At 40.7% G+C, this 24467-nt stretch overlaps 1 protein-coding gene across 2 annotated transcripts; it reads right to left on the bottom strand.

The window, feature by feature from the left end:
• Nucleotides 1-1675: 1675 nt before the first annotated feature.
• ptdss2 (phosphatidylserine synthase 2) lies at nucleotides 1676-23932 on the bottom strand. 2 transcript variants are annotated; one of them, XM_062461287.1, is made up of 13 exons: nucleotides 23486-23932; nucleotides 22659-22994; nucleotides 20237-20338; nucleotides 16093-16175; nucleotides 11896-11963; nucleotides 11313-11447; nucleotides 9470-9520; nucleotides 9123-9236; nucleotides 8591-8709; nucleotides 8046-8160; nucleotides 7461-7606; nucleotides 7129-7314; nucleotides 1676-3943 (listed from the first exon to the last, which is right to left on the bottom strand). In XM_062461287.1, exons 2-13 carry the CDS (start codon nucleotides 22901-22903, stop codon nucleotides 3787-3789), a joined length of 1521 nt encoding a protein of 506 aa, XP_062317271.1. In that variant the 5' UTR covers nucleotides 22904-22994; nucleotides 23486-23932; the 3' UTR covers nucleotides 1676-3786. The 2 variants fall into 2 exon arrangements, with proteins under 2 accessions (XP_062317271.1, XP_062317272.1); XM_062461288.1 differs by having other exon boundaries at nucleotides 23835-23856.
• Nucleotides 23933-24467: the final 535 nt, after the last annotated feature.

The following is a 24467-nucleotide window of genomic DNA, read 5'->3' as shown; positions in this document are numbered from 1 at the left end:
ATTCAGGACTAGTTGTCATGTGACTTCAGTGCTCACATGATCTGTAAGCTCAGTTCTTTCCCATCCAGTTTTGTGCTTTGGAGAGATTTGCTTCAGTGTTTCTTCTTTTGTTATTACAATATCAAAAGTTAGCAAAGAAACAGCTTAATGTTTGAAATAGTTAGCATCTTTGTCAAGACTTGCATCGCTGAGTAAAATTACCCCATGGGTTCAGTTGGGTAAGTCAATATATAGCTCAAAAAGGGTGGGAGGCCTATCACTGACAAATAATGAATCCGGTTATGACATTATTTGAACTAGAAGCTCTAGACTGAATTCACATAATGTATTAATGAAATGCCCCACACATTTTTGTCTAAATTCTGTAATTCAGTCTACAACAATTTAATAACTTCATATTCAATTTCTCTGCAAGATTAGAAAAGAGATCAGATCAAGATGGCTCCGAACCCCAGTCAAATCCAAATCTGTGTCCTTGCCCAGAAGGTGGTAAGGGGATTCATCCGGCACCTGAGGGTAGTTCACATGGTCCGAAACAAGGATGAGGGGGTCTACTGTGCAGCTGGAGAGCAGGAAAAGTGCTCTGTAGTGGGGTGCAACGCCCACACGACTGGGCTGGACCACCATATGAACTTTCTACACTAAACTGACTAGGGCCCTGAGGAGATGGCAGCTGAACAAGGATATGAAAAGGGTGACTCTGGAGAATCTGCCTACCCTCGGGGCCTTCAAACCCCTAACCCAACCCCTAACCCAACCCATGGTTCAGATGGTCAAGGACTTTTATCTGCAGGTGGTGCAGAGGGAGACCATGGCGGAGTTTGAGGATCTTCCAGAGCCCAATCTTTTACGCCAGCAGGAAGCGGGCAATGACTGCGAAGAGGATGGCTGCCACATGCTGGCAGCCCATGGTCAAGCTGTCAAAGAAAGTACAAGGGAGGAACGCTGCTCTCAGCCAGAGGGTTGGCTGATTCAGACTCTGAGGCAGGACAAGCCAGCGTTGTACTCTGAGCTCAGAACCCTCCGGAAACTGTATGAAGTGACCATGGGGGCCAGTACCACTGCTGGCTCCACATCAACTTCAGCTGCCGCCTGCCCCCATAGGGCCCAAGGAGATCTTGCTGGAGTGTCTGGTCAAGGTCCTTGATTTTCTCTGGAAGGATTGCTTTTTTCCCCAATTCTCATTATTTCACTGCGGTTACAGTCATAGTAGGCAGTGTTATCGCATGGCAGACCTGGAACGTTTATTTCCTTATTCCTGATTTGTGTAAAACAAGAAGCTTCAGGAACTTACATCACATTTATGGACACACGACAACCTTCTATGTTATTTTTGTCAACATGCTGGTCAAGGATGCAGAGAACACCTTACCATAGATGGGCACATTTACCACAAAAGTAATACTTTCCTACAGTAAACATGAAACAAACATACAATGGTTCCATGCTGGTTTGTTACCTCACAACCTGTTGCAATGTAGTCAACTAAAGGTTCCAAATCATCCCAAAGTAATTAAAAGTAGAATCTGGTCCACAGCTGAATTCTCAGGGACACAATTAATTGCAGTGTTGTAACCAGCTTGAAGGAGGTAACAGGTTACAGCTAATAAGACACCAAGAGTTTGGAGATTCTGATTGGTCAGAATTAAGACAAGTACAAAGCATGACTTTTTTTACATCCTTACATACACATTTCCATTGTGTCAATATTGTGTTTTTGTGGGGTTACAGGTAGGAATATAGAATAATAGAATTCTCGAATCAATTCAAAGCACAAAACAAGTTTCCAGGTTTTCATTACATTTTATTGTAAACATTATAAAATAACATGTGCTACAGCAGCTTTTTATATTTTAATTTACCATCCATTCACATTTATTCAAACAAAAGTAGAAAATGGCTTTTATGAGGGGAGTCTGATGAGACATCTGCTGCCCTCCTGAGGCTCCCAGTGGAACTGCACACATCTCCACACCTCAGGCTTGGTTTGCTGTTTTGGTTATTTTCAATTCAGTGGACTCGATAGGCAAACTGAGACTCAACTCACGAATTCAGAAGGGGTCTAGCAAATCAATTAAGCTTACCACATCCAATTTAAATCATTCCCACAGATTGGAACACAATTAACTGAACTCCAAGGTCTACATGACTAAAATCATAAAAGTTCAAACATGTCTTTGAGAGACTCAAAAATAAAGGATAAAACAGGACAATGGAAACTGCCTTGGATACTTTAGTTAAACAGCGTATAAAAGTTCTAAGAATGGGAGAGAATGTCCTTGAGTTATTTGGATAAATATGTCATAATTGTTTCAAGTCCATTTCTGGCATGAGAAAAACAAAGGTTAAGTTTCAATTAAAACACATTTGAAAAACATATACTGTTATGCAGACATACAATTGTGATTAATTTCTCTTCAACATATTGCTTATTGCAAAAGTTAGTTTGTTACCTATTTTATATCCAGCTAAACATGTCTTAAACAATTGGCCTTTGAATGCCAAGTCTTCTTCTATTTAAACATGTACAGCTGTTGGATTTCCTTCACAATAATATGACATTAAGCATGGAGTTGGTCAAACCAGACTTTTTGAAACTATTCAGACAAGTAGTTTAACTCCAGCTAAAGACAGTCCATCCCACTTAGATGTACAAAGATGATACGGCAATAGATTGAGTGCACAGATCAAATCAGAGCAACAATCACCACTGAACCCTGAGCAAAGGCTGCTCTATTTTTGTCATCTTTGGAATGTGCTTTTTCCCTTATTCGGTTGGAAGTGTCAATAAAGAACCTAAATTCAAAATACGGAGCCAATGTGGAGCATGTGTTTTTAAGGCTGTCTGTCACCAAATAAGTCTGTTGTTGATTGATGGTTCAAATCATTAGTCTAAGTAATTCACTGTATTATTCCTGTACTTGTTTGACTTGATCCAATAAATCTGGTTAAAGGTGTCGTGTGACTTCTGTGTTTGTTTGAATTGCAAAAACCAAGACAAATATGTTTCAGATTTCTGCCATTTGTGATTCAAGGTGCTCTCTTAGAGCAGATCCAAGCATAGTATGAGCGAGATTGTCCTCAATCTCTACCACGTGCATTGCAACATACTACAAATATGTATGCTAGATTTGTACATTTATTAGTTAAGTAGAACAACCTGTGTACACTTGCAGTCTTTTCCCCCTATCTACATGTATAGAGTTCTCAAATACATTAAAACGCAACTTGACCATTTACAAAAAAATTCTCTCCTTTACCAAATACCTGTTTTCCTGACTATAAATACAGCAGGTCATGTATTGAAAGACAATTTATTAATTAGCTAGGCAAGCTTCTGCTAGATACATTGACAGCTTTTGATGAAGAACCAAGCCGTATGTGGGGATATCTCAGCTAGCCGACAAAAGGCATCTCCCACTATAGGTCCCCGCTTGTGTTTCTAAAATAATAATAAGAATGAGGTAAATCCCTGTTGTATAAGTTAGTTAGCTACCACCCCCAAACAAAAATACAGCCGTTATGTTTATTTTTTTGGTTCTGTGACAAGCGTTAACAGTGGAGAAAGTCAGCATTGGAATGACTCTGTTCAGGTAGGCACAAGAACACACTTGCACAAAACTATTCCACAAACTCACACATACAAAGGCGCCCAGATCAGTGGGTGCATGTGCAGTGTTGATGTGGTGTTCTACCTCCCCTTTCTTTCCCCTGTCCCTTCCCTGTCCCTTGTCCCTTCTCCCATCCCCTACCAACACGGTGACCAATATCCCCGTCACCTTAAACTCAGGACTTCCTTTGTCGCACAGACTCAGAACTGCCGTTGAGTTTGCTTCGACCTGAAGCGGTTGCCGTGCTACCGTTGCCATGGGGGCGCTGTTCCCGCTCCCCAGTGACTTCCTGTTTGCGACGGCGGGTCTCTTTGTAACGGAGCGTGATGTCCCTGAGGGAGAAGAAGACTTTCAAGGTGGGGAAATACAGAGTTCAAAGCCAAGAGACACACACACAAACACTGTAGGATTGATAAGTGTGCCAAAAGACAAAAAGGAGAAAAAGTTAGCATTTTAAATTGTGTACAATTACACAGTATCCAGCACCATGATGCATGCTTCTGCGCCATGATGGAAACACTTTGTGGCAAAGGAAGAGGGAGTGTATGAATGTGTGCGTGTGTGGTGGCAATGGGGCTGGAGGGAGGGGTTGGTGCTTTGATTGATGCAGGTGATTAATTAGAGATACATCATGAAAGACCCGAAACAATGATGGGTGGCTCTGGAGGTAGAGCCCACATTTTGATGGACTGTAGGGGTGACATGAGCTACATCTGTTCTCGTAATGTAACTGCTGTTGAGGGGGAAGAAGTCTCCCTCTGACAACGCAATACTGCAACCTGGAAAAAGACACACTTAGAAGTTCTCAGTCTGGCATAGCAGCTTCACACGATACGTTTGAGGTCGTCCCGCTTGAAGCCTAACATCGCTTCCATGATGTAGGAAAGAAGCGGCAGAGAAAGGTTCAACTCCTGTCCCACAGGATCAATATAGCCTCGTTTGTGTTTTTTAACCTGTAAATGTGTGCTTTTATTCAACGTTCCCAATCGATTCTTGCTACAAGGATGTCAAATGTACAATTTTCTATCATTGATGATGTGCTACAGCTGTCCAGATGAGATTCACACCCACCTAAATCCCAAAGCTATTGAGCCTCCACTGCAGAAAAATCACTTGACTTTCGTTAGATCATTTCTATTGCTCAGGTCTATGTTGACTGGGACAATATGATTTCGCAGAATGGATACAAGAGTCCTATACATTTCTAATATGAAGTCCAATTTCCCAAACGTTTCCACCAATCAGTATGGAAGCAAATCGTTACCAAAATTCAAATGCAAATGCATTTCCAGAAATGCATTTGCATTTTAAGAATGTGGCTGCATTATTTGACTCATAAATGAAATTAGTAATCAATCATCCTATTTGCATTTTAATTTTCTTCTTCAAGAGTGCTCAATCTTTCACTTAATTAAAATGAAAAAGAAATAGACATTTGAGATTTAATTTTCAAAACATGCCCCAGCAAATAGATACCAAAATTCAATTTGAAATGTAAAATTTGAAAATTAAAATGCATTTCCAGAAATGCATTTTCATTTTAAGAATGTGGCTGCAAAATCCTGACCACAATTCAAATTAAAATGCATTTCCAGAAATGCATTTTCATTTTCAAGAACGTGGCTGCAAAATCGTGACCACAATTCAAATTCAAATGCATTTCCAGAAATGCATTTTCATTTTAAGAACGTGGCTGTAAAATCGTGACCACAATTCAAATGCATTTGCAGAAATGCAAAATGAACGAAAAAGCATTCTGAGCGGCGCAGCAGAGTGACGTCAGTAGCCGCTCTTCTTCAGCTCCCTGCTGACCGAGCTACCCATCTTGTTCGGTAGGGAGCGGTGTGCACATCTGCATTGCAATTACATTGCAAATGTGCCGGGAAATTGATTGAATTGCCGGGTCTTTAGAGCAGCGTTCCCCAACCGGTGCCCACCGGTCCGCGGACCGGTACCGGTCCGTGGGTCATTTCGTACCGGGCCGCACAAAAAATAATTAATAACATTATTTCCTTTTAATTGATTATCAGAGTCTTAAAGACGTTTTATTCTGATGCAATGTAATGCAATGCAGATGTGCACACCGCTCCCTACCGAACAAGATGGGTAGCTCGGTCAGCAGGGAGCTGAAGAAGAGCGGATACTGACGTCACTCTGCTGCGCCGCTCAGAATGCTTTTTCGTTCATTTTGCATTTCTGCAAATGCATTTGAATTTGAATTGTGGTCACGATTTTACAGCCACGTTCTTAAAATGAAAATGCATTTCTGGAAATGCATTTGAATTTGAATTGTGGTCAGGATTTTGCAGCCACATTCTTAAAATGAAAATGCTGGAAATGCATTTTAATTTTCAAATTTTACATTTCAAATTGAATTTTGGTATCTATTTGCTGGGGCATGTTTTGAAAATTAAATCTCAAATGTCTATTTCTTTTTCATTTTAATTAAGTGAAAGATTGAGCACTCTTGAAGAAGAAAATTAAAATGCAAATAGGATAATTGATTACTAATTTCATTTATGAGTCAAATAATGCAGCCACATTCTTAAAATGCAAATGCATTTCTGGAAATGCATTTGCATTTGAATTTTGGTAACGATTTGCTTCCATAAATCAGTAGTTCCATGACTGCCCATCCTGATGGTTTTATCTTAACACTAAACGGCCAGACACATTGGTGTGACACTACACAAAAATGATTGTATGACAATATAACTGTACTCTGAACTCTGCACTGAATCTGTTACATTTCCACCTAACAATTAGTGGCTGTCAAACTGCTGTGAACTCTTCACAAAACCTCTTCCTCGCAAACATAGGGTTCAACTCCATAGATCATAAAACAACTCGATTTGAATAATCACCCAGAGTATGGCTTGTGTGGAAATGGCATTAGAAACAAGAAAACGAGGCAGAAACTGGAAAAAGGCATGCATGAAACACGCCCCTGGTAAGTGCAACATGGATCCTTTTTTGTGAAGGGGATTCATTTGTTTTGGGGCAAAACAAGGACACGAAGAGTGATAGTCCAAGATGGCACTACGACAGAGCACTCACAATAGGAGGTTGGGGCAGGGCCCATGCTCCTACACCTACCTCACTGGACATGAACATTGCCGCTGAACACAAAGGAAGGGGTTTGCAAAACAGGGGTGAGGGAGGGGAGAAAGTAGACAAGCTTTAACATGCAGGACGATACCATGACTAGGAAGGGATGACAGCAGCTAAATAACAGCAGAATCAGCCATTAAATAAATAAACAACTAAATGGGATAGAGGAGGCATGGATGCACCTTTTATGAATGCAGATATGAATGGAATCGTTTGACAGTGCCAATACTTACCGTATATTGACAGTTCAATTGTGAAAAACACATTTCATCTAATAGTTACGTAAAAACGAAACCCCCAAAAATGCCAGGTGCAGATAACCAGATTGTGCAGTGGCAAGCGTTTCTGTTTCCGGACCACCTACTTAAAGTATTTTGGACTGTGTGTGTGTGTGTACAAGTCTTACCGGATGAAGAACCTCCACAGCGTCCAGGTGAGGATGAGGAGGATGCCCAGGAACCAGCACTGGGTGACGATGAAGGGAATGGGCATGGTGATGGTGTTCGGGTCGTATTTGACCACAATAAGGAACTCCGTCACGGTGATGGCTGCCACCAGCCAAGCCTGCTGGCCGAGCTTTTTGTGGAACTTCCTGAGGGCGAGAATAGAATATTAGGAGGAATTGAATGGGCGGACAACTATGAAAACGCATTGACATGCACACAAAGACTGTAGACATGCACACAATAACCAAACCCTACATTCGACAGTTCAGCGCACATGCAGTGTGGTACTCACGGGTCATCCATGAAGTCGTAGATCTCCCTCATGGCCACGCCCCCCACGTTGACGAAGAACACGAGCCGCAGCAGAACCAGGTAGTGCTCCGGGGGCATCCACAGCACAAACTTCAAGTAGAACGTGTTGAGTTCTGCCAGCAGGAACTGAACACATATGGAGAGGAGGTATTTTGTAATCCACAAGGCTGCCACTGGTTTTTAACAGAGCAGCGGCAAGTAATTAGGTACATGAAATAGAATGTCGGCGTGTATGTCAATCTGTCTTTTTGAACTCGGGAGTCCCAAAAGGATTGTCGACAACACAGGAAACCTTTTCATGCATTATGACAATGCCAGTCGTACACCCTTTGACCAATCCCACCGTGATTTTGCATGTGAACAGCTCTACCGCTACTTGATACAGGGATGTCCATGTTCCGCCACACCAACAGCCTTCTAGAGCTGACAGTGACTGAAACTGCTGTGAACACTTCATTTGCTGTGACAGACACCCAATGACAGATGACTAAGTTGTTATATATACATTTTCGACCATCATACCATTTGCTTACACTGAAATGGTCAAATTCAGGGCTTAACTCACCATAAAGATGATTCCCAGGACAGCCAGCCAGCGGCGGAGGTTGGAAGCTGGCTTCCACTCAAACTTCACCCAGCTGTAGGGCGTAAACTGGAAGGCTATACGTTTGATCTTCCCCCTAGTGAGCACCAAATTGTTTAGAAATTGTTACTCAGCATCCATCTTGAACATCGTAAACAGTAACGTATACATGCAACCTAATGTTCCATTTAGAACACGATGAAAGGCCATCTTGAATGAAGCCCTCGTATAAACATCTCATTCGGAGTAGATGCGCCTCCTCGTAAGGAATAGACGGTTGTAAGAGCATAATTTCCTTCCAGAAGACAAGAAACTAATACCCTACTTTGTAAATTAATCTACAGTTGTTTAAAATCTTCATAAATGATTGCCCTATCGAGATTATTTTCAGACATGTAGCAATCTTGTATAGCCACTGCCTGATTCGTAAACATAATCGAAGATTGCATCTTGTTAGGGGGTCAAATAGAACATTGACTGTAGTACTCTGTGGTCCATCGATGGGATGAGTTCAGCGGCAGACATACTTGTATGTTGGTATATTCCACAGTCCTTGCCACTGGTATGGTTTCATGGAGAGCCAACCAAGGGTCTTCATTCCGCAGTAGATGCCCAGGCCATTGCACACTATCACATCCATTATCCACTGAGGGAAGGAGGAGAGAGACAGGATTGGAGAAGGATGGAACAAGAAGGAGAAAACAGGGGCAAGAAGAGACAGAGAGGGAAAGCAACATGAATTATCAATTAGGGACGAGAGTAATAATGTTTACTAGCCACTGCGACATAAACGCAGTATTAAAAAAATATATAACCATAATATTAGACATTCTTTTTATGAACATCCACTCCGAGAAAGAGACTTTAATCTGACATCACATTTCTTTTCCTTAGCAATTTGAATCGTTTAGAAATCAACACATCCATAATACCTAACCAAATTAAATGTTCTTTACCAAGATAAAGATCAAATGGAATGTAAACACCAAAACCTAAATACTAGAATAATTCAAGAGCAACATCCTCAGTAAGATGTCATGGTGAGTGTTTGGTACTTACATGATCCCACCAGCACTCTGAGAAGTTGGGCAACTGGTGCTCCAAGCTGTATTCTAGGAACTCAAACATGACACTGATGATCATGCACATCCACCAGTCTCGGATCATCAGCGTCTGAAGAGGGAGATGGAAGGATTCAGACCCATCATTCCTTTCCTTCTCTACTACAGGTAATTGCTAGTCTGATAGTATTATGCATAGATCATTTGGATGAAGTCATTATTTACAAATAGCTATGGTACGGTACACTGTCTGGCAATACAGTGCAGCCTAAACTGCAAACCTGCAAACCTACCGTGCCACGAAATAAGCTAGATACCTGTGGAGATTTGCACACATAAACTCACCTTTATATACCAGCCGAGGAAGTGAGCAGGTACGAAGCCGTCCAACTTGTCCTGTTCAAAGAAAGGTGTTTTTTTTACCCTGGTAAAATAGGGTGAAGGGGACAGGGAGTGGTTCTCTTATTTCATACTAATTACACACTGCACTCACACTAGCAGTGACAAGCGACCGGACGCCATTCCTTTCAATGGTCGCTGGGCTACATTGAGCGACATGGCAAGACAAGTCTCCTAGCGACAAAGTTCAACTTTATGCAAATGAGCAGTGACACGGTCAAGTGACGGCCAGAGAGCAGATGTGTTCCTATTTTTTGGCTGTGAAACGTTTTCTTTGGCTGTGAAACGTTTTCTTAAACTTTGGATCCTATTAGCATTTGTGTTCCCAAGGCCGACATGGAGAAACGCTGTTGTCTTGGTGCATGGATAGTTGCATGGATAGTTGCATGGATAGTTGCATGGATAGTTGCATGGATAGTTGCATGGATAGTGATTGCGAATGCTACACTGCAGTCCATGCTGAAACGGTAATGCTTGAAGCAAGATCACATTGTTCATGACAATATAAAATCCCTCAAAAAAGAAATATTCAGCAGCAAGAATACAATCCCACAACTGCACAAATAATATATCTTAGACTAAATAAATAAAACAAAGATAAGACATTAGTATATCATTTTAGGGGGTGAAATGGTCGAATATCATACATCATTGTAGCCCACTTCCTCAAATCTACGTTAGCAAAGCCCACAAAGTGGTTGCAAGCTAGGGAGCGTACGACAGTCACTGCTGGTGTGAGCACAGGGGTCCATAATACATGAACAATGTTCAAATCCCGACATAAACAAAACCTTTGCCCGAGAAACAGAGGGCCTAAATTTTTTTTGATTAACCTGCAGTTTTCAAGAGGATAAAAAGCAGGAGGACAGACAACTATAAAGACTCAGTCAGAACAAAGTCTTTTTATAGATAAATAGGCTAAAATCTGGAGCAGGGTTGTTGTTGAAGTTGTAGGCACTCAAGGCCACACGGCCCCCTCAGTTGAGACTCCGACACCAAACTCGGCCACAGGCTCCCATGAGGAAGCCTGCTATGGGTGAAGTATTTTAAGTCAGACCTACGAAGCCATTTTAGGCCCTAAGCACATCCCACAGATGCTGGGGAGACAGCAGTGACTATAGACAGAGATATTGGGGGAGACTGGAGGATTGAGAAAGGAGGACATTCTGCCAGTCTGACCTAGCACGATTATGGATGCCAGTTCTGATCATTTGCTTTTTATATTGAGACCAGACATACAGTAGGTTTCATCAAAAGTTAGCCGTTGTAACTTACTAATAAAACATGTTGATGGACCCAATTAGGAATGCATGGTACTAGACAAACATTTCCAAAAGCCATCACAATTACAAAACTAGTTTAAGCAATGGAATTTTTTAGAACCATTTTCATGCTTTATTGGAAAGTACAGTTCAAGGTAGTCAGTAAAGGCAGGGCAGAGAGAGATGGGTACTGTAATGTAAAAATGCCAAAAAAGGGCCTGGTACAGATTCGAACCTCAGCCAGGGTGCGAATTACTCTAAATTGAATGCATTCAATGAATCTATTGAATTCATTAAATAGATTTAGTATTCACTGAATCTATTCAACACAGAAAACAGCACAGCGAGGATGCTCATTATTGATGCACTTGAATTAATCCCATCAATCCAACATGGCTTTAGAGTTGACTTCACAAGTTGCTCCCTAGTTGTCTTTATAGGATTAAGAAGGTTTTCAAGGGAAGACAGCTACTCTAACTGATATCTTACATAGCATGTGTTAAAAAGAGACTTGTGACAGCACCTACCCAGACATTGTGGAAGGGGTCGGTAGTGTTCCCAGGGTCATAGAGGAGACAGTTCCCACCATAGGCCCTTTCTGGAAGGGCTACGCCAAGTTTAGGGTCGATGTACTTCATGAACTGACGACCATCGTGTAGAGTCTGACAGAAACACACACACATACAAATTATAGAGCAGTTCTTTTCTCTGCAAAGTATTTCTTGAATAGCAGTGTCTGTATGACTTTTTAATCCTAAACATATACTGTCAAGAGAAAAAAGTTCACTTAATAAGTCAGTTTCATTGATGAGTCGTGTTCTAAAATAGATGTTCTAGACGTGCTTCTGTCACACCGGTGTGACGCTATGCGTGAAAGGGTTAAGAAGCTAATAATAATATTTTTGTCCAGCTAACTGCTGTCGGAGATTGAATTATTTACCATCAGCATAAATTAATCCAAATTGGTAGATCAAGTCTTCCTTTATATCACTATATTAATATCTTACATTATAATATCCATTATCATCACATTCACTTATTTATTAAATATTCTTTACTCAAAGTGTGATCCCCACATTCTGTGATGCTATTCTAAAAGGTTACACAGACCTGGAACAGAATGAAGATAAGGAAAAGCTCATAGACAACGGTGACACACAGCCAGAATCGCCAGTACGCTGAAAAGAAAGACAGAAAAATTAGGACAGGAGTGACAGAGAGATAAAACCAAGATTCACATTTTAGCTAGGGCTGCAACAACAAATTGATGAAATCTATAAAATGTGATAAAAATAAATGTAATTATCGATTAGTAGCAGCTCTGTAACACTGCTACATCACTGTATTAATATATATATATATATATATATATTTATATTTTAAGACTTGAAACATGGCGGACAAAACTGTTCAATCAAATCTTTAATAGTATGGGAGTACTTCCCATTACTCAAATTTGAATAAACTGTGTGTCAGCACCATGACAACAGGAGAACACCAAAAACAGATTTGAGCCAAGTATGAAATATACTCAACAGCAGGGCAAGATACTACAACAGATGCGTGTGAGTTAATGAGTGATGGATGGTGAGAAAGAGAGAGTGAGAGTGAGTATGGAGGTAAATAATTACTACAGAAACAGTGGCCTGTTGTTAAAGCTATTTGTGTTGTGTCTTTTTATTTATAATTTATTAATATGAAAAAAGCTCAGGTCCAATCAAAATATGTCAAATAATACCTGTTTATCGTGCACTGCAGTAAAAAAAAAAGAAGATTTTCTGCTATGTCTTAGTATTGCCAATTTGGAATAACATTTAGTGTTTTTAATTAATCCAAGCAATGTTTACATAAATTGATCAGTGAATTATTCATTTGATTAATTGAGTATATAAATAGTTGTACTTATGCTGTGAACTACAGAACCAGAGTTCTCAAATAAGCAGGAATGAAGTCAACAATCACACATGCTGTATATTAAATCCATGTCAGGACCCAAGGATGTGTGGTGGCATGGTTAAAGTTTGTTTTATTTATTTTTATTAAGAGTTTTATACTGTCCGCTTCCGCATGACTCTAGCAAAGCAGTTAATTGTATGATCTTCAGATGGGTAGGGTCTGGATCAGGGTCTGGATCAGGGTCTGGATCAGGGTCTGGATCAGGGTCTGGATCAGGGTCTGGATCAGGGTCTAGATCAGGGTCTAGATCAGGGTCTAGATCAGGGTCTGGATCAGGGTCTGGATCAGGGTCTGGATCAGGGTCGGACTGGCCGTCGTGAGAGTCCGAACAGACGGTCAAACGGCCGCTGCATAATGCAAAATATATATAATAATAATAATAATACATGGTCGTGGGCCGGTCTGCGTTTCAAAGGACGTTTTTCAGTCCCAGTCCAGACCTGGTCTGGATCCTTTACTACACGGGATGAACACAACACACAACACATTTTGTGATATTGATAAACAGCCACTAGAGTGAGCTGCTGCACAAAATGTCTGCTCATCTGCTGGGCTCTTTAGCTTGACCAACTGGATCAACTACACAGATTCAAAGTGTTTCGATCCAGTGAAATTTCCACTTGTGCTAATGAGGTTGCTTATACTGTCATGCTAAGATAAGTCCATCTCACAAGGTTAGGGTTGCTAACCCCCACAGGAAATAAGTGACCAGTAGGTCCAAAGTTATCTTGTGGGATTTTAATCCGACTTGACTAAATCGTTTAAACTCACATATTGCAATAAACATAAGGTGGCATAACACACACAGGAAAGTTACAATTGTTAAGGTATAGTTTTAATACCAAAAATACAATTACTGGATTTAAATTAAAAGGGCTCAATATTTAATATGCTAATAATAAAAAGCTGCACAATTACATGCCAACAAATTAAGACTTTTCAGTACTCATTACTAATATGCTTAACAGACACCAACAGAAATTATTCTGTACATACACCATTTTTTGTTTTGATTTGTTCAGTAATTGGTAATATTAGAACTAATAAAAGTGCTTATCTGGATTTGTCTACATTAATTAAACCTGTGTTTCTTGAATTAGCAAAGAGGAGAGAGCCAGAATCAGATTGGCAGGTTTAAGTCGTCAGAAAGCATGTTTTTCTGTTAACACACTCTAATGATCCAAAGGTCTTGTACCAAGGTTGCGCAATTATGTCAATTTGTTTGTTACAAATGCCTCTACGCTTCAGACACTCCTTCTGAAACTCCCAGAACTGGCTTTGACTTCTGTTGCAAAATGTGTGGAGGTTACCCCAAATGTACCTAAGGTGACATGGGAAATGGAAAATGCCCGGTGTTATTGCTTTTTGTGTTAGCATTGCAAGTTCAGCGTTACTGAGATATAGGCCTAGACCTTGGTGAGAATATACACACTGTATGAACAAAAGTACACTGGAACACACCTCTTAAATCACTGAAATCTGGTGTTTCCTTCAGTCCCATTGCCATGGGTGAATTAAATCAAGCACCTAGCCATGCAGTTTGCCTTTACAAACATTTGTGAAAGAAGGGGTATTTTTAAAGAGCTCAATGATTAAGAGCAGGGACAGAATGCCACCATTGCAACAAGTCAGTTTGAGACATTTTGTATATTCTATGATCACCTGTAAGTGGTATTGTTGCAAAGTGGAAACGTTTAAGAACCACAGCAACAACGTTAAGTTACAGCTTGGGGTCGCCGAGATCTGAGGTTTAAGTTGCCAACGCTCTGCTTAATCAATAACTGCGAGTTCCAAACCTCCTTTGGTCTCAACATCAGCACCAACACTGTGCCAAGCAGCTGCACACAAGCCTTACATCACAAACACTGTGCCAAGCAGCAGCACACAAGCCTTACATCACAAACACTGTGCCAAGCAGCTGAACACAAGCCTTACATCACCAAACACTGTGCCAAGCAGCTGCACACAAGCCTTACATCACAAACACTGTACCAAGCAGCTGAACACAAGCCTTACATCACCAAACACTGTGCCAAGCAGCTGCACACAAGCCTTACATCACAAACACTGTGCCAAGCAGCTGCACACAAGCCTTACATCACCAAACACTGTGCCAAGCAGCTGCACACAAGCCTTACATCACAAACACTGTGCCAAGCAGCTGCGCACAAGCCTTACATCACCAAACACTGTGCCAAGCAGCTGCACACAAGCCTTACATCACCAAACACTGTACCAAGCAGCTGAACACAAGCCTTACATCACCAAACACTGTGCCAAGCAGCTGCACACAAGCCTTACATCACCAAACACTGTGCCAAGCAGCTGAACACAAGCCTTACATCACCAAACACTGTGCCAAGCAGCTGCACACAAGCCTTACATCACCAAACACTGTACCAAGCAGCTGCACACAAGCCTTATATCACCAAACACTGTGCCAAGCAGCTGCACACAAGCCTTACATCACAAACACTGTACCAAGCAGCTGCACACAAGCCTTACATCACCAAACACTGTGCCAAGCAGCTGAACACAAGCCTTACATCACCAAACACTGTACCAAGCAGCTGCACACAAGCCTTACATCACCAAACACTGTGCCAAGCAGCTGCACACAAGCCTTACATCACCAAACACTGTGCCAAGCAGCTGCACACAAGCCTTACATCACCAAACACTGTACCAAGCAGCTGAACACAAGCCTTACATCACCAAACACTGTGCCAAGCAGCTGAACACAAGCCTTACATCACCAAACACTGTGCCAAGCAGCTGCACACAAGCCTTACATCACCAAACACTGTACCAAGCAGCTGAACACAAGCCTTACATCACCAAACACTGTGCCAAGCAGCTGAACACAAGCCTTACATCACCAAACACTGTGCCAAGCAGCTGAACAAGCCTTACATCACCAAACACTGTACCAAGCAGCTGCACACAAGCCTTACATCACCAAACACTGTGCCAAGCACAATGCCAAGCGTTGGAAAGAGTTCACTGTGTCAATTAACACAGTGCATTACATGTGCATTTCATAGGGCCCATAACACCAATCATCAATGCCTCACCTTAGCTGGAACATTAACCACAATCATTGGACTGAGAGAAGCAAGTCAGTCTCTCCACTAAATCAAGTTAAAGGTACAAAGGAAGTCAAAAGAAATGGAGATGCCTATTTAATTATAGACCTTTACTCAACTTTTTGGGGCTTGCCTCAATGAACGCTGCTGGATTAGTTAAATGTCTAGTATTTTTAGGTCTTTAGTTCCCATATTCCCACATTACCTGGAAAGATTTGGTAGACCATTTAATTAACATCGTATTTTGCTGGCGTAGTTATCTTACCTGGATGTGGTCTGGTAAATGGGCCATCTTTGGCTTGTGTAACACCAAAGCAGAGAAACACCAAGATGCTTGCGACAATCCCTCTGGAAGAGCGCATGCAAAAAAAACATTACATTACAAGGTTACATTTACAAAGACAAATAGAGGGAGCGGTATTGGTATTCGAGATAAACAAGTAAGACATGAAAGGCCGCAGGAATTTATTGTTAAATATAACTGACTGTGTATTTCATCCATAGATTTTTTTTTTTTTTTTTACTCTACAGGTCAAATCAATGATACTATAATTACTAGGTGCAACCAATGGGCAACTTTGAAGTAAAACTTGTCAGGATACTATAGGAATGAAAGGAAGGGAGGTGGACTTTGTTATGGTTATGTCAAAACATTCATTAACATAAGGCTTGTCGGCGAAGCCCTAACCTGCTGGCTGGACTCCGAGACCATAGAGCCTATGGAATTTATATAACTAGTGGACGTGATGCAGTCATGATAATGATGTTGGTGAGACACACATAGGGCTGGGCGGTGTGGCCTAGAATGTATATCACGGTATAATATGAAGCCTGGACAGTAACTATACAGTTAGGTCCATAAATATTTGGACATTGACACAATTTTCATCATTTTGGCTCTGTATACCACCACAATGGATTTGAAATGAAACAATCAAGATGTGCTTTAAGTGCAGACTTTCAGCTTTAATTTCAGGGTATTTACATCCAAATCAGGTGAACGGTGTAGGAATTACAACACATTTGATATGTGGCCCCCCCTTTTTAAGGGACCAAAAGTAATTGGACAATTGGCTGCTCAGCTGTTCCATGGCCAGGTGTATGTTATTCCCTCATGGGAGTTCGTTATTTCATTGACAAGGAGCAGATAAAAGGTCTAGAGTTCATTTCAAGTATGGTATTTGTGTTTGGAATCTGTTGCTGTCAACTCTCAATATGAAGTCCAAAGAGCTGTCACCATCAGTGAAGCAAGCCATCGTTAGGCTGAAAAATCAAAACAAACATATCAGAGAGATAGCAAAAACATTAGGTGTGGCCAAATCAACTGTTTGGTACATTCTTAAAAAGAAAGAACGCACTGGTGAGCTCAGCAACACCAAAAGACCCGGAAGACCACGGAAAACAACTGTGGTGGATGACAGAAGAATTCTTTCCCTGGTGAAGAAAAACCCCTTCACAACAGTTGGCCAGATCAAGAACACTCTCCAGGAGGTAGGCGTATCTGTGTCAAAGTCAACAATTAAGAGAAGACTTCACCAGAGTAAATACAGAGGGTTCACCACAAGATGTAAACCATTGGTGAGTCTCAAAAACAGGAAGACCAGATTAGAGTTTGCCAAAAAACATCTAAAAGAGCCTGTACAGTTCTGGAACAACATCCTATGGACAGATGAGACCAAGATCAACTTGTACCAGAATGATGGGAAGAGAAGAGTATGGAGAAGGGAAGGAACTGCTCATGATCCAAAGCATACCACCTCATCAGTGAAGCATGGTGGAGGTAGTGTTATGACGTGGGCATGTATGGCTGCCAATGGAACTGGTTCCCTTGTATTTATCGATGATGTGACTGCTGACAAAAGCAGTAGGATGAATTCTGAAGTGTTTCGGGCAATATTATCTGCTCAGATTCAGCCAAATGCTTCAGAACTCATAGGACGGCGCTTCACAGTGCAGATGGACAATGACCCGAAGCATACTGCGAAAGCAACCAAAGAGTTTTTTAAGGCAAAGAAGTGGAATTTTCTGCAATGGCCAAGTCAATCATCTGACCTAAATCCAATTGAGCATGCATTTCACTTGCAAGACAAAACTGAAGGGAAAATGCCCCAAGAACAAGCAGGAACTGAAGACAGTTGCAGTAGAGGCCTGGCAGAGCATCACCAGGGACGAAACCCAGTGTCTGGTGATGTCTATGGGTTCCAGACTTTAGGCTGTCATTGACTGCAAAGGATTTGCAACCAAGTATTAAAAGTGACAATTAGATTTATGATTATGTTAGTTTTTCCAATTATTTTTGGTCCCTTAAAAAGGGGGGGGGCCACATATAAAATGTGTTGTAATTCCTACACCGTTCACCTGATTTGGATGTACATACCCTGAAATTAAAGCTGAAAGTCTGCACTTAAAGCACATCTTGATTGTTTCATTTCAAATCCATTGTGGTGGTATACAGAGCCAAAATGCTGAAAATTGTGTCAATGTCCAAATATTTATGGACCTAACTGTATATCACAATATATTCATTTTTCTCAACATTTCTAGTTCATTCGTTTCAATAGAATGCAATCCGCATCGCTGGGGCTAATCTACTGTATCGGCTGTATTTTTGACGTTTAAGGCTCTGAAAACATCTGAAGTAGTGTAATATATTTATAGATAGGGAACAGTTCCTGTGATGCTGTTGGTCTGTTACTGTTGTTTAATGGCAGTAACAATTTATCAATTTTCTATTGCCTGTTGTTGTGTACATAAATTAACACAAAGGTGAAATGTTGAAATGTACGTGATTTGAATTTTCGTTTGGATGTTTACGTAGGGTAACTATGACCCTGAAAGGAAGAAGTTCTAGCTTTAGCCTTAAGCCTGGCAAGCTGGGCTGACCACAACAAATCCTGTTAATGACTGGTGACAGCCTTGCCCACCCCCACACGTTAGTCACCACACTGGCTATTCCTGTTCTGCCCTATATTTGAGTGCACACACAGACTTCCTGTCTTGGGGAATATGCCACCTACGTTCTCTGCTTACAGGGGATAATATTAACTTTTGTCTGCATGTCTTGGGCAATAATAAAGTGCTTTGCATACTACATTCTAGAAAAATGTGCAATAGCTTTAAGGACTGCTGACAAGCTAGTGTTCCAATACCTAGAATAGGAATAAGACAGTTAAAGTGACTGCAGTTCACAATTTCAGTTTGAAAACTAAATAAAATTGACCAAAGTTAAAAGCATTATAGTAGAAAGTTCAGTATAAGTCTATGCTGATCCAACACGGAATACTTTTGCTTTTCTAAACAACCCTTCATGGTGATCTTGATTTAATAAGGTTCAAAACATGAATTAGTCAGAAATCGGAGAAACATGCAAGTAACAAGGCATAATACAGGTATTTTCCCTATACTAACCTTTAGGGTGAATGCTGGCTTCTTTAATCATTTGTCTTTAACTTTAATTCACTGGAACAGTTTCTTATTCCCTGAATGACAAAAACCTGGCTAATTGTTTTTCTATGTTATGTAAGTCTACTTCTTAGCTTTATAGAATATTTACCATGTAACATCTAACCAGCATTTAGCTGCCAGACCAGTTTTATAATCTGATCCAGTAGAAATGATGGGAGATCTATTAAGAGTTGATTCGGTGACACACAGATCCACACACACAGATTAGTGTAATTATGGTATTAAAGTACAGTGCACATCCCCGTGATGCAGCCAGTTATTAAGATGTCGGTTACAACGGATTTGTTGTTGGCTTAATTTGAGTTTTTGCTCATTTGATTCCTGGGAGGTGGGGTCCGGTGGCCTTTCCTACTTTTCGCTTATAGCAACCTTTTACAGGGTCTGCTTGTCATTAATTAGTTTTTTAATAGATGTGTGTTGCTGATACGCAAACCGCACCTACCGCATTTCAACACCATTCAATGTCCAAGTGAATGTTTGGATGACCAGACCGCAACTGTACCCGTGTTAATATTGAGCAGCATTTTCAAAATGACAAGCTGAAACTAAGGAGGATGCCAAATGGGTGAGCGGTTCACGTTGCCAGATCCGTGTCTACATTCCTTGGTGCAACATGGTCATATTTGTTAGCCTATTTATTTTTCACAAATGGGAAAATCTATTCAAACAACACAACTTTTGTCACTGCATATCCTTGGATCATGCCACAAAAACTTTGAAAACATACACACAGAGACAGATAGAGATTCCTGGCATTGTAGTATGATTGTGTCAGCATCCCTAATGACACAGCATGAACCTCCACACTGTAATGAGAGTTATATTAATGGTAATGACAGTGAGTCATAAGGGCTGGTGCGCTCCAATACAGTACATGGCTAGTCTGCCCAAAACAAGAATGAAGCAGTGTTAAGACACTGTGACAGGAAGAGAAAATGGCCGACCTTTTAGTGTTGTATGCGGTGTCCTGCGGTGTCTCCTCCAAAAGCGTAACATAGACCAGTGCGCAAGTGAGAATGAACAGAACGGTAACAGTGTGTGCTCTCCTGCAATGACACAGAAATAGAGAACAGCAATCAAATGACCGGTCACACAGTAAGAAACACATGTACCCTTGGTGACATCACCAAAGTTGCAATGTTGTGACAGTCGTTTTGACAGGACAATTGTAATTGATATGGACATACTTTCCTTGGTGGTGGAATATATGCACCATCGAGACAGAGACAGAGGTATACACAGATGCAATTTCATATTATCACTCATGTTTTATGGAAGAAATACTTCTATTTTACATTTGTTTCAAATGGAATACTATGTTTTTCATTACAAATGATTACATCTTTTTATCAATTTGAGTGAAAAGTTTCATCTTTGAAAGTTTTACAATAATTTCAGAATTTGTTAATATGTCGTATGTGCCTTTGTCCCAACAATAATGAGTATGCCATCGAGCTGGTATGGGTATGGGACTCCACAAGTTTGTGCAAAACCTAATGATTGATCCCAGCATGGTTTGACAATGTTCCAAAGAGCTTCTTGTGATGTCACAGAGAGCTTGGCTCTCAGTCTTCAATTCCCCCATTAAATGTCCAATGTGGTCTCAGACATTCAGGCCCTATTGTATGTTAGCACTACATATTAAGTAATAAGGCTTCTGGTCTACTTTCTAGACAAGTGATACATGTAGAATTGAACCACAGTTTTATAAGGTCAATAGATTTTGATGTATTGAGTCTAACTTTATATAAGACAACATCAGTGTCTCAATACCGCAGAGACCACTGCTATTTCAGAGCTCATTAACTACTCCAGATTTTGGCCACTCTGTCTTTGTCCAATGTTTATATTTATCCATAAAATATATGTTCCCTAGATGTGCCACTCAGTAGCAGTTATGCATCATAATTGCACATCATTAACCCATTAGAATTGTAAATGGGACGGCGTTAACGAGAGGGTGTGAGAGAAACATGAAAAAGAATGAATGTTCAGGATTAGAATCATGGGAGGGAAGGAGGAAAAATATATAAAAATGAAGGAAAAGTGAGGACAGACTGCAAGGCCAAACTCAGCATTCAGCTATGTGGTCTGGCTTAACTGGTCAAGAGAGGCAGCTTATGTAGAATAACACAAGAGACGGTGTTGTTGGCAGCAAAGAGCCGACAGAGGAGGACATGGTCCACTGCCACCACTGGCCAAGAGTGATTGCGACTGAGTCATTGTGAGGGCATGTGGCTGTGTTTTCATTCCTCCCTGTCTCACTTGTTTTTTAACCTGTTGGGCAGGAGCCAGGGGAGTGCCACTGGAAGCACTCCTGCCTGACAACAAGAAGAATCACTTGGGAGAGAACACCACCCTAAGAAACCCCAAAGAGAGGTAAAACCACTCAGACTATTCTTCTTCAGCGCTACCTACCTAATTACCACAGCCGAGGCATCAACCTTTATAGAAAAGGCAGTATCAGCATTAAAATACCTCCCTAAGATTTTCATTTTCTAAGGCACTGAGAAACTTTTGGTAACAAATGTTCATTGAATGTTTATCTAATCAATATGCATGAGTCTAGTAGTCCAAACTTTAAACCAACCTGGGTGTGTCAATAGGAGACATTGATTACTTTTGGAAACATTCATGAGATTAACTATTTGTCAACTGCAATTTGAAAATTAAGTAAATATAGAAATAAACATCCAGATGTATAACTGCATTCCTTTACTATTCACTTTGACTATTTACATTTACATTTAGTCATTTAGCAGACGCTCTTATCCAGAGCGACTTACAGTAAGTACATGTAGTAATGTAATGTCTATAGTAATGTCTTTCTGTAGGCTATTTCTTAGAATTCCTATTTTTGACTTAAAGTAGCCTACACTGCTTGGTCCACACACACACACACTTTCTGGCAAGGTGTCAAGATCTTATTGAAAGAGCTCCTAAGTCACATCAGAAACAATGTCACCCATCGAGTATGGTCCTATGCTCCACCCTGATAAATGTAGTAGCACATTTATGACTTAAAGTATTCTTTATAGATTTACATAGGCCGCTAGGGATTTTCAAAAGGAGTAGTGCAAAAGGATTTCGATGTACCTGTACTTGTTACAAATCGCAAATAAACTTTAAACTTGATCATGGGAGGAGACATTAGCCTGTCAACAAGTCATGGGTCTTCCAAATAGCTAGTGATTAGCTGAATGAGTAGAAGCTCTACATGTAATGTAAAGACAATATGATCCTATTTGTATGTTGTTATTGGAATATTACTAGGTTCACTAGTAATAGCCCAAGTAGTACTCAACATTACTCTTATGCATTGCATGAGAAATAATCCATAACACAACATCACGAAAGAAAACTCACCAGAAAAATGTATTGGTTCCATCGTCAAACACTTCACATTCTGTGGTCCGTCTGGAAAGGCTTTCCCGGGAGATCTGTTTGCCAGACTTTGATTTAGTCGGCGTGGACGGTCCAGGTGTGTGGCCTTGAGAACTGCCAGATACCGGCGTATCGGCTGACCCATTGTGGACCTGATCATCCGCGGCAGTGCTGGATTTGCCAGTAAGCGGGGCCATGCCGCTCCTCTTCAACTCGGGCTTGGTCATTCTGTTTACCGACTGGCTCGGTATTAAAATGCTCGACTATAATCTGACGTTATTCTTGTCTTCTTATACTGCGTGTAATCCACCCCTGTGACTGTTAGCATCCACGACAGATTCAGACAGAAAATACAAAACAGACTTTAGACCGACCAAATTAGCTAGTTATCAGGGTTGGTGTTTTAGTCACATGCCTCGTGCGGGTCTTGCCACCCACCTCAGTGAGATGGCTATGCACAAACACATCAACTAAATCGCAAAAACCTGCAAAATCCAGTAATGTTACTGGATTATTTATTGTTTCAAGTAACGACATCTACTCTGTCTAGCACTGGCAACCTTCGTGTACAGATTAGCTGTTCATATTCACCAGTTCAGTTGACCTTGTAAAGCAGTCGGTCTACCTTGTTTAACATGTAAAATCAACACCTACAATGTCAATGTAATAGCCATCTACAATGATTTACAAATGTCTCATTTAGATAACTATGTAGTCAGCAAGTATCTTAAGCAAAAGATTGTGCATCTGTTTCCACAAATGAACGTTGCCAGCCATGTTAAGATATCCAAAACAAAAATAAAACTTACCAATTGTGTTCAATCAGCCATCACATTCCAGCAAAGCGCATGATTAGCTAAACCAAATCTGACATATAACTGTCAAAATGTATTTTCGCTATTCTACATTACTGGTAACATGCATTCAAGAAACCACAACACAGCAATGATAGCAGATGACTGACTGACAAACAGCTCGCTGTCTGGTATATGAGTACCTAGCTCACCAGCTAACTGCCCGGCTATCGCGGCATTATAGCTTGATGCAAACACATGCGTTCGCCTGGATATTAGCAAATCTGGCGGGAGTAGCACTTTTCACAAATGTAAAACAACTTAGTTCCCCAAAAATGTTTCTGGGCGCGACCACATTCACTACCTCTTTATTTGGTAGAGCTGAACAAATTAATTCTCATCTGGAAACCAAGCAATTTACGAGACGACAGTGAATAATGCATCACAAAAATTATTTTGACTAGTGATGAACGTGTAACAACAAGTCGTCACTTCCGGTAAATCAGCGTAAAACACAGGGTTAATTTGAAAGCGTCATAACGTGATTGTAATGCTCCCATATTGACCTAAATCACACCCTTCCCATAAATATCCTACAACTAAGAATAATACATATTTTAAATAAACGAGGGTATGCGAGGAGTTTAGGAAACCTATTAGCAAGGAGAAGCGGACATGCCATGCCCACATCATACAATGCGACGGATATTGCTGTTGAGCAACTCAAAAAACCTCTACCCCTTCAAATTTATTTACCTATTTAAAAACTGCGATTCCCACATAGCCTCTTTTAAAACGATATTAGGCCTGAAATTGTACAGATTGTCAATCGTAGGTGGAGCCAAAGCTTTGCTTGAGTCTTTTTAAAACCAGAAACCGCATCCTCAAACAAAAGCAGGTGAAAGGACAATGTGTGTTGCGAAATCTGTAATTATTTTTTTTTCTGTGATTTGTCCTTTTTTACCCGTTAAAATAGAGTTTATTACCACGGACGGGA

Source organism: Osmerus eperlanus, chromosome 5 (genome assembly GCF_963692335.1).
Source record: "Osmerus eperlanus chromosome 5, fOsmEpe2.1, whole genome shotgun sequence".
Lineage (NCBI taxonomy): Eukaryota > Metazoa > Chordata > Actinopteri > Osmeriformes > Osmeridae > Osmerus > Osmerus eperlanus.
The sequence above is the reverse complement of the archived record's forward strand: the minus strand, read 5'-3'. Positions and strand labels throughout refer to the sequence as shown.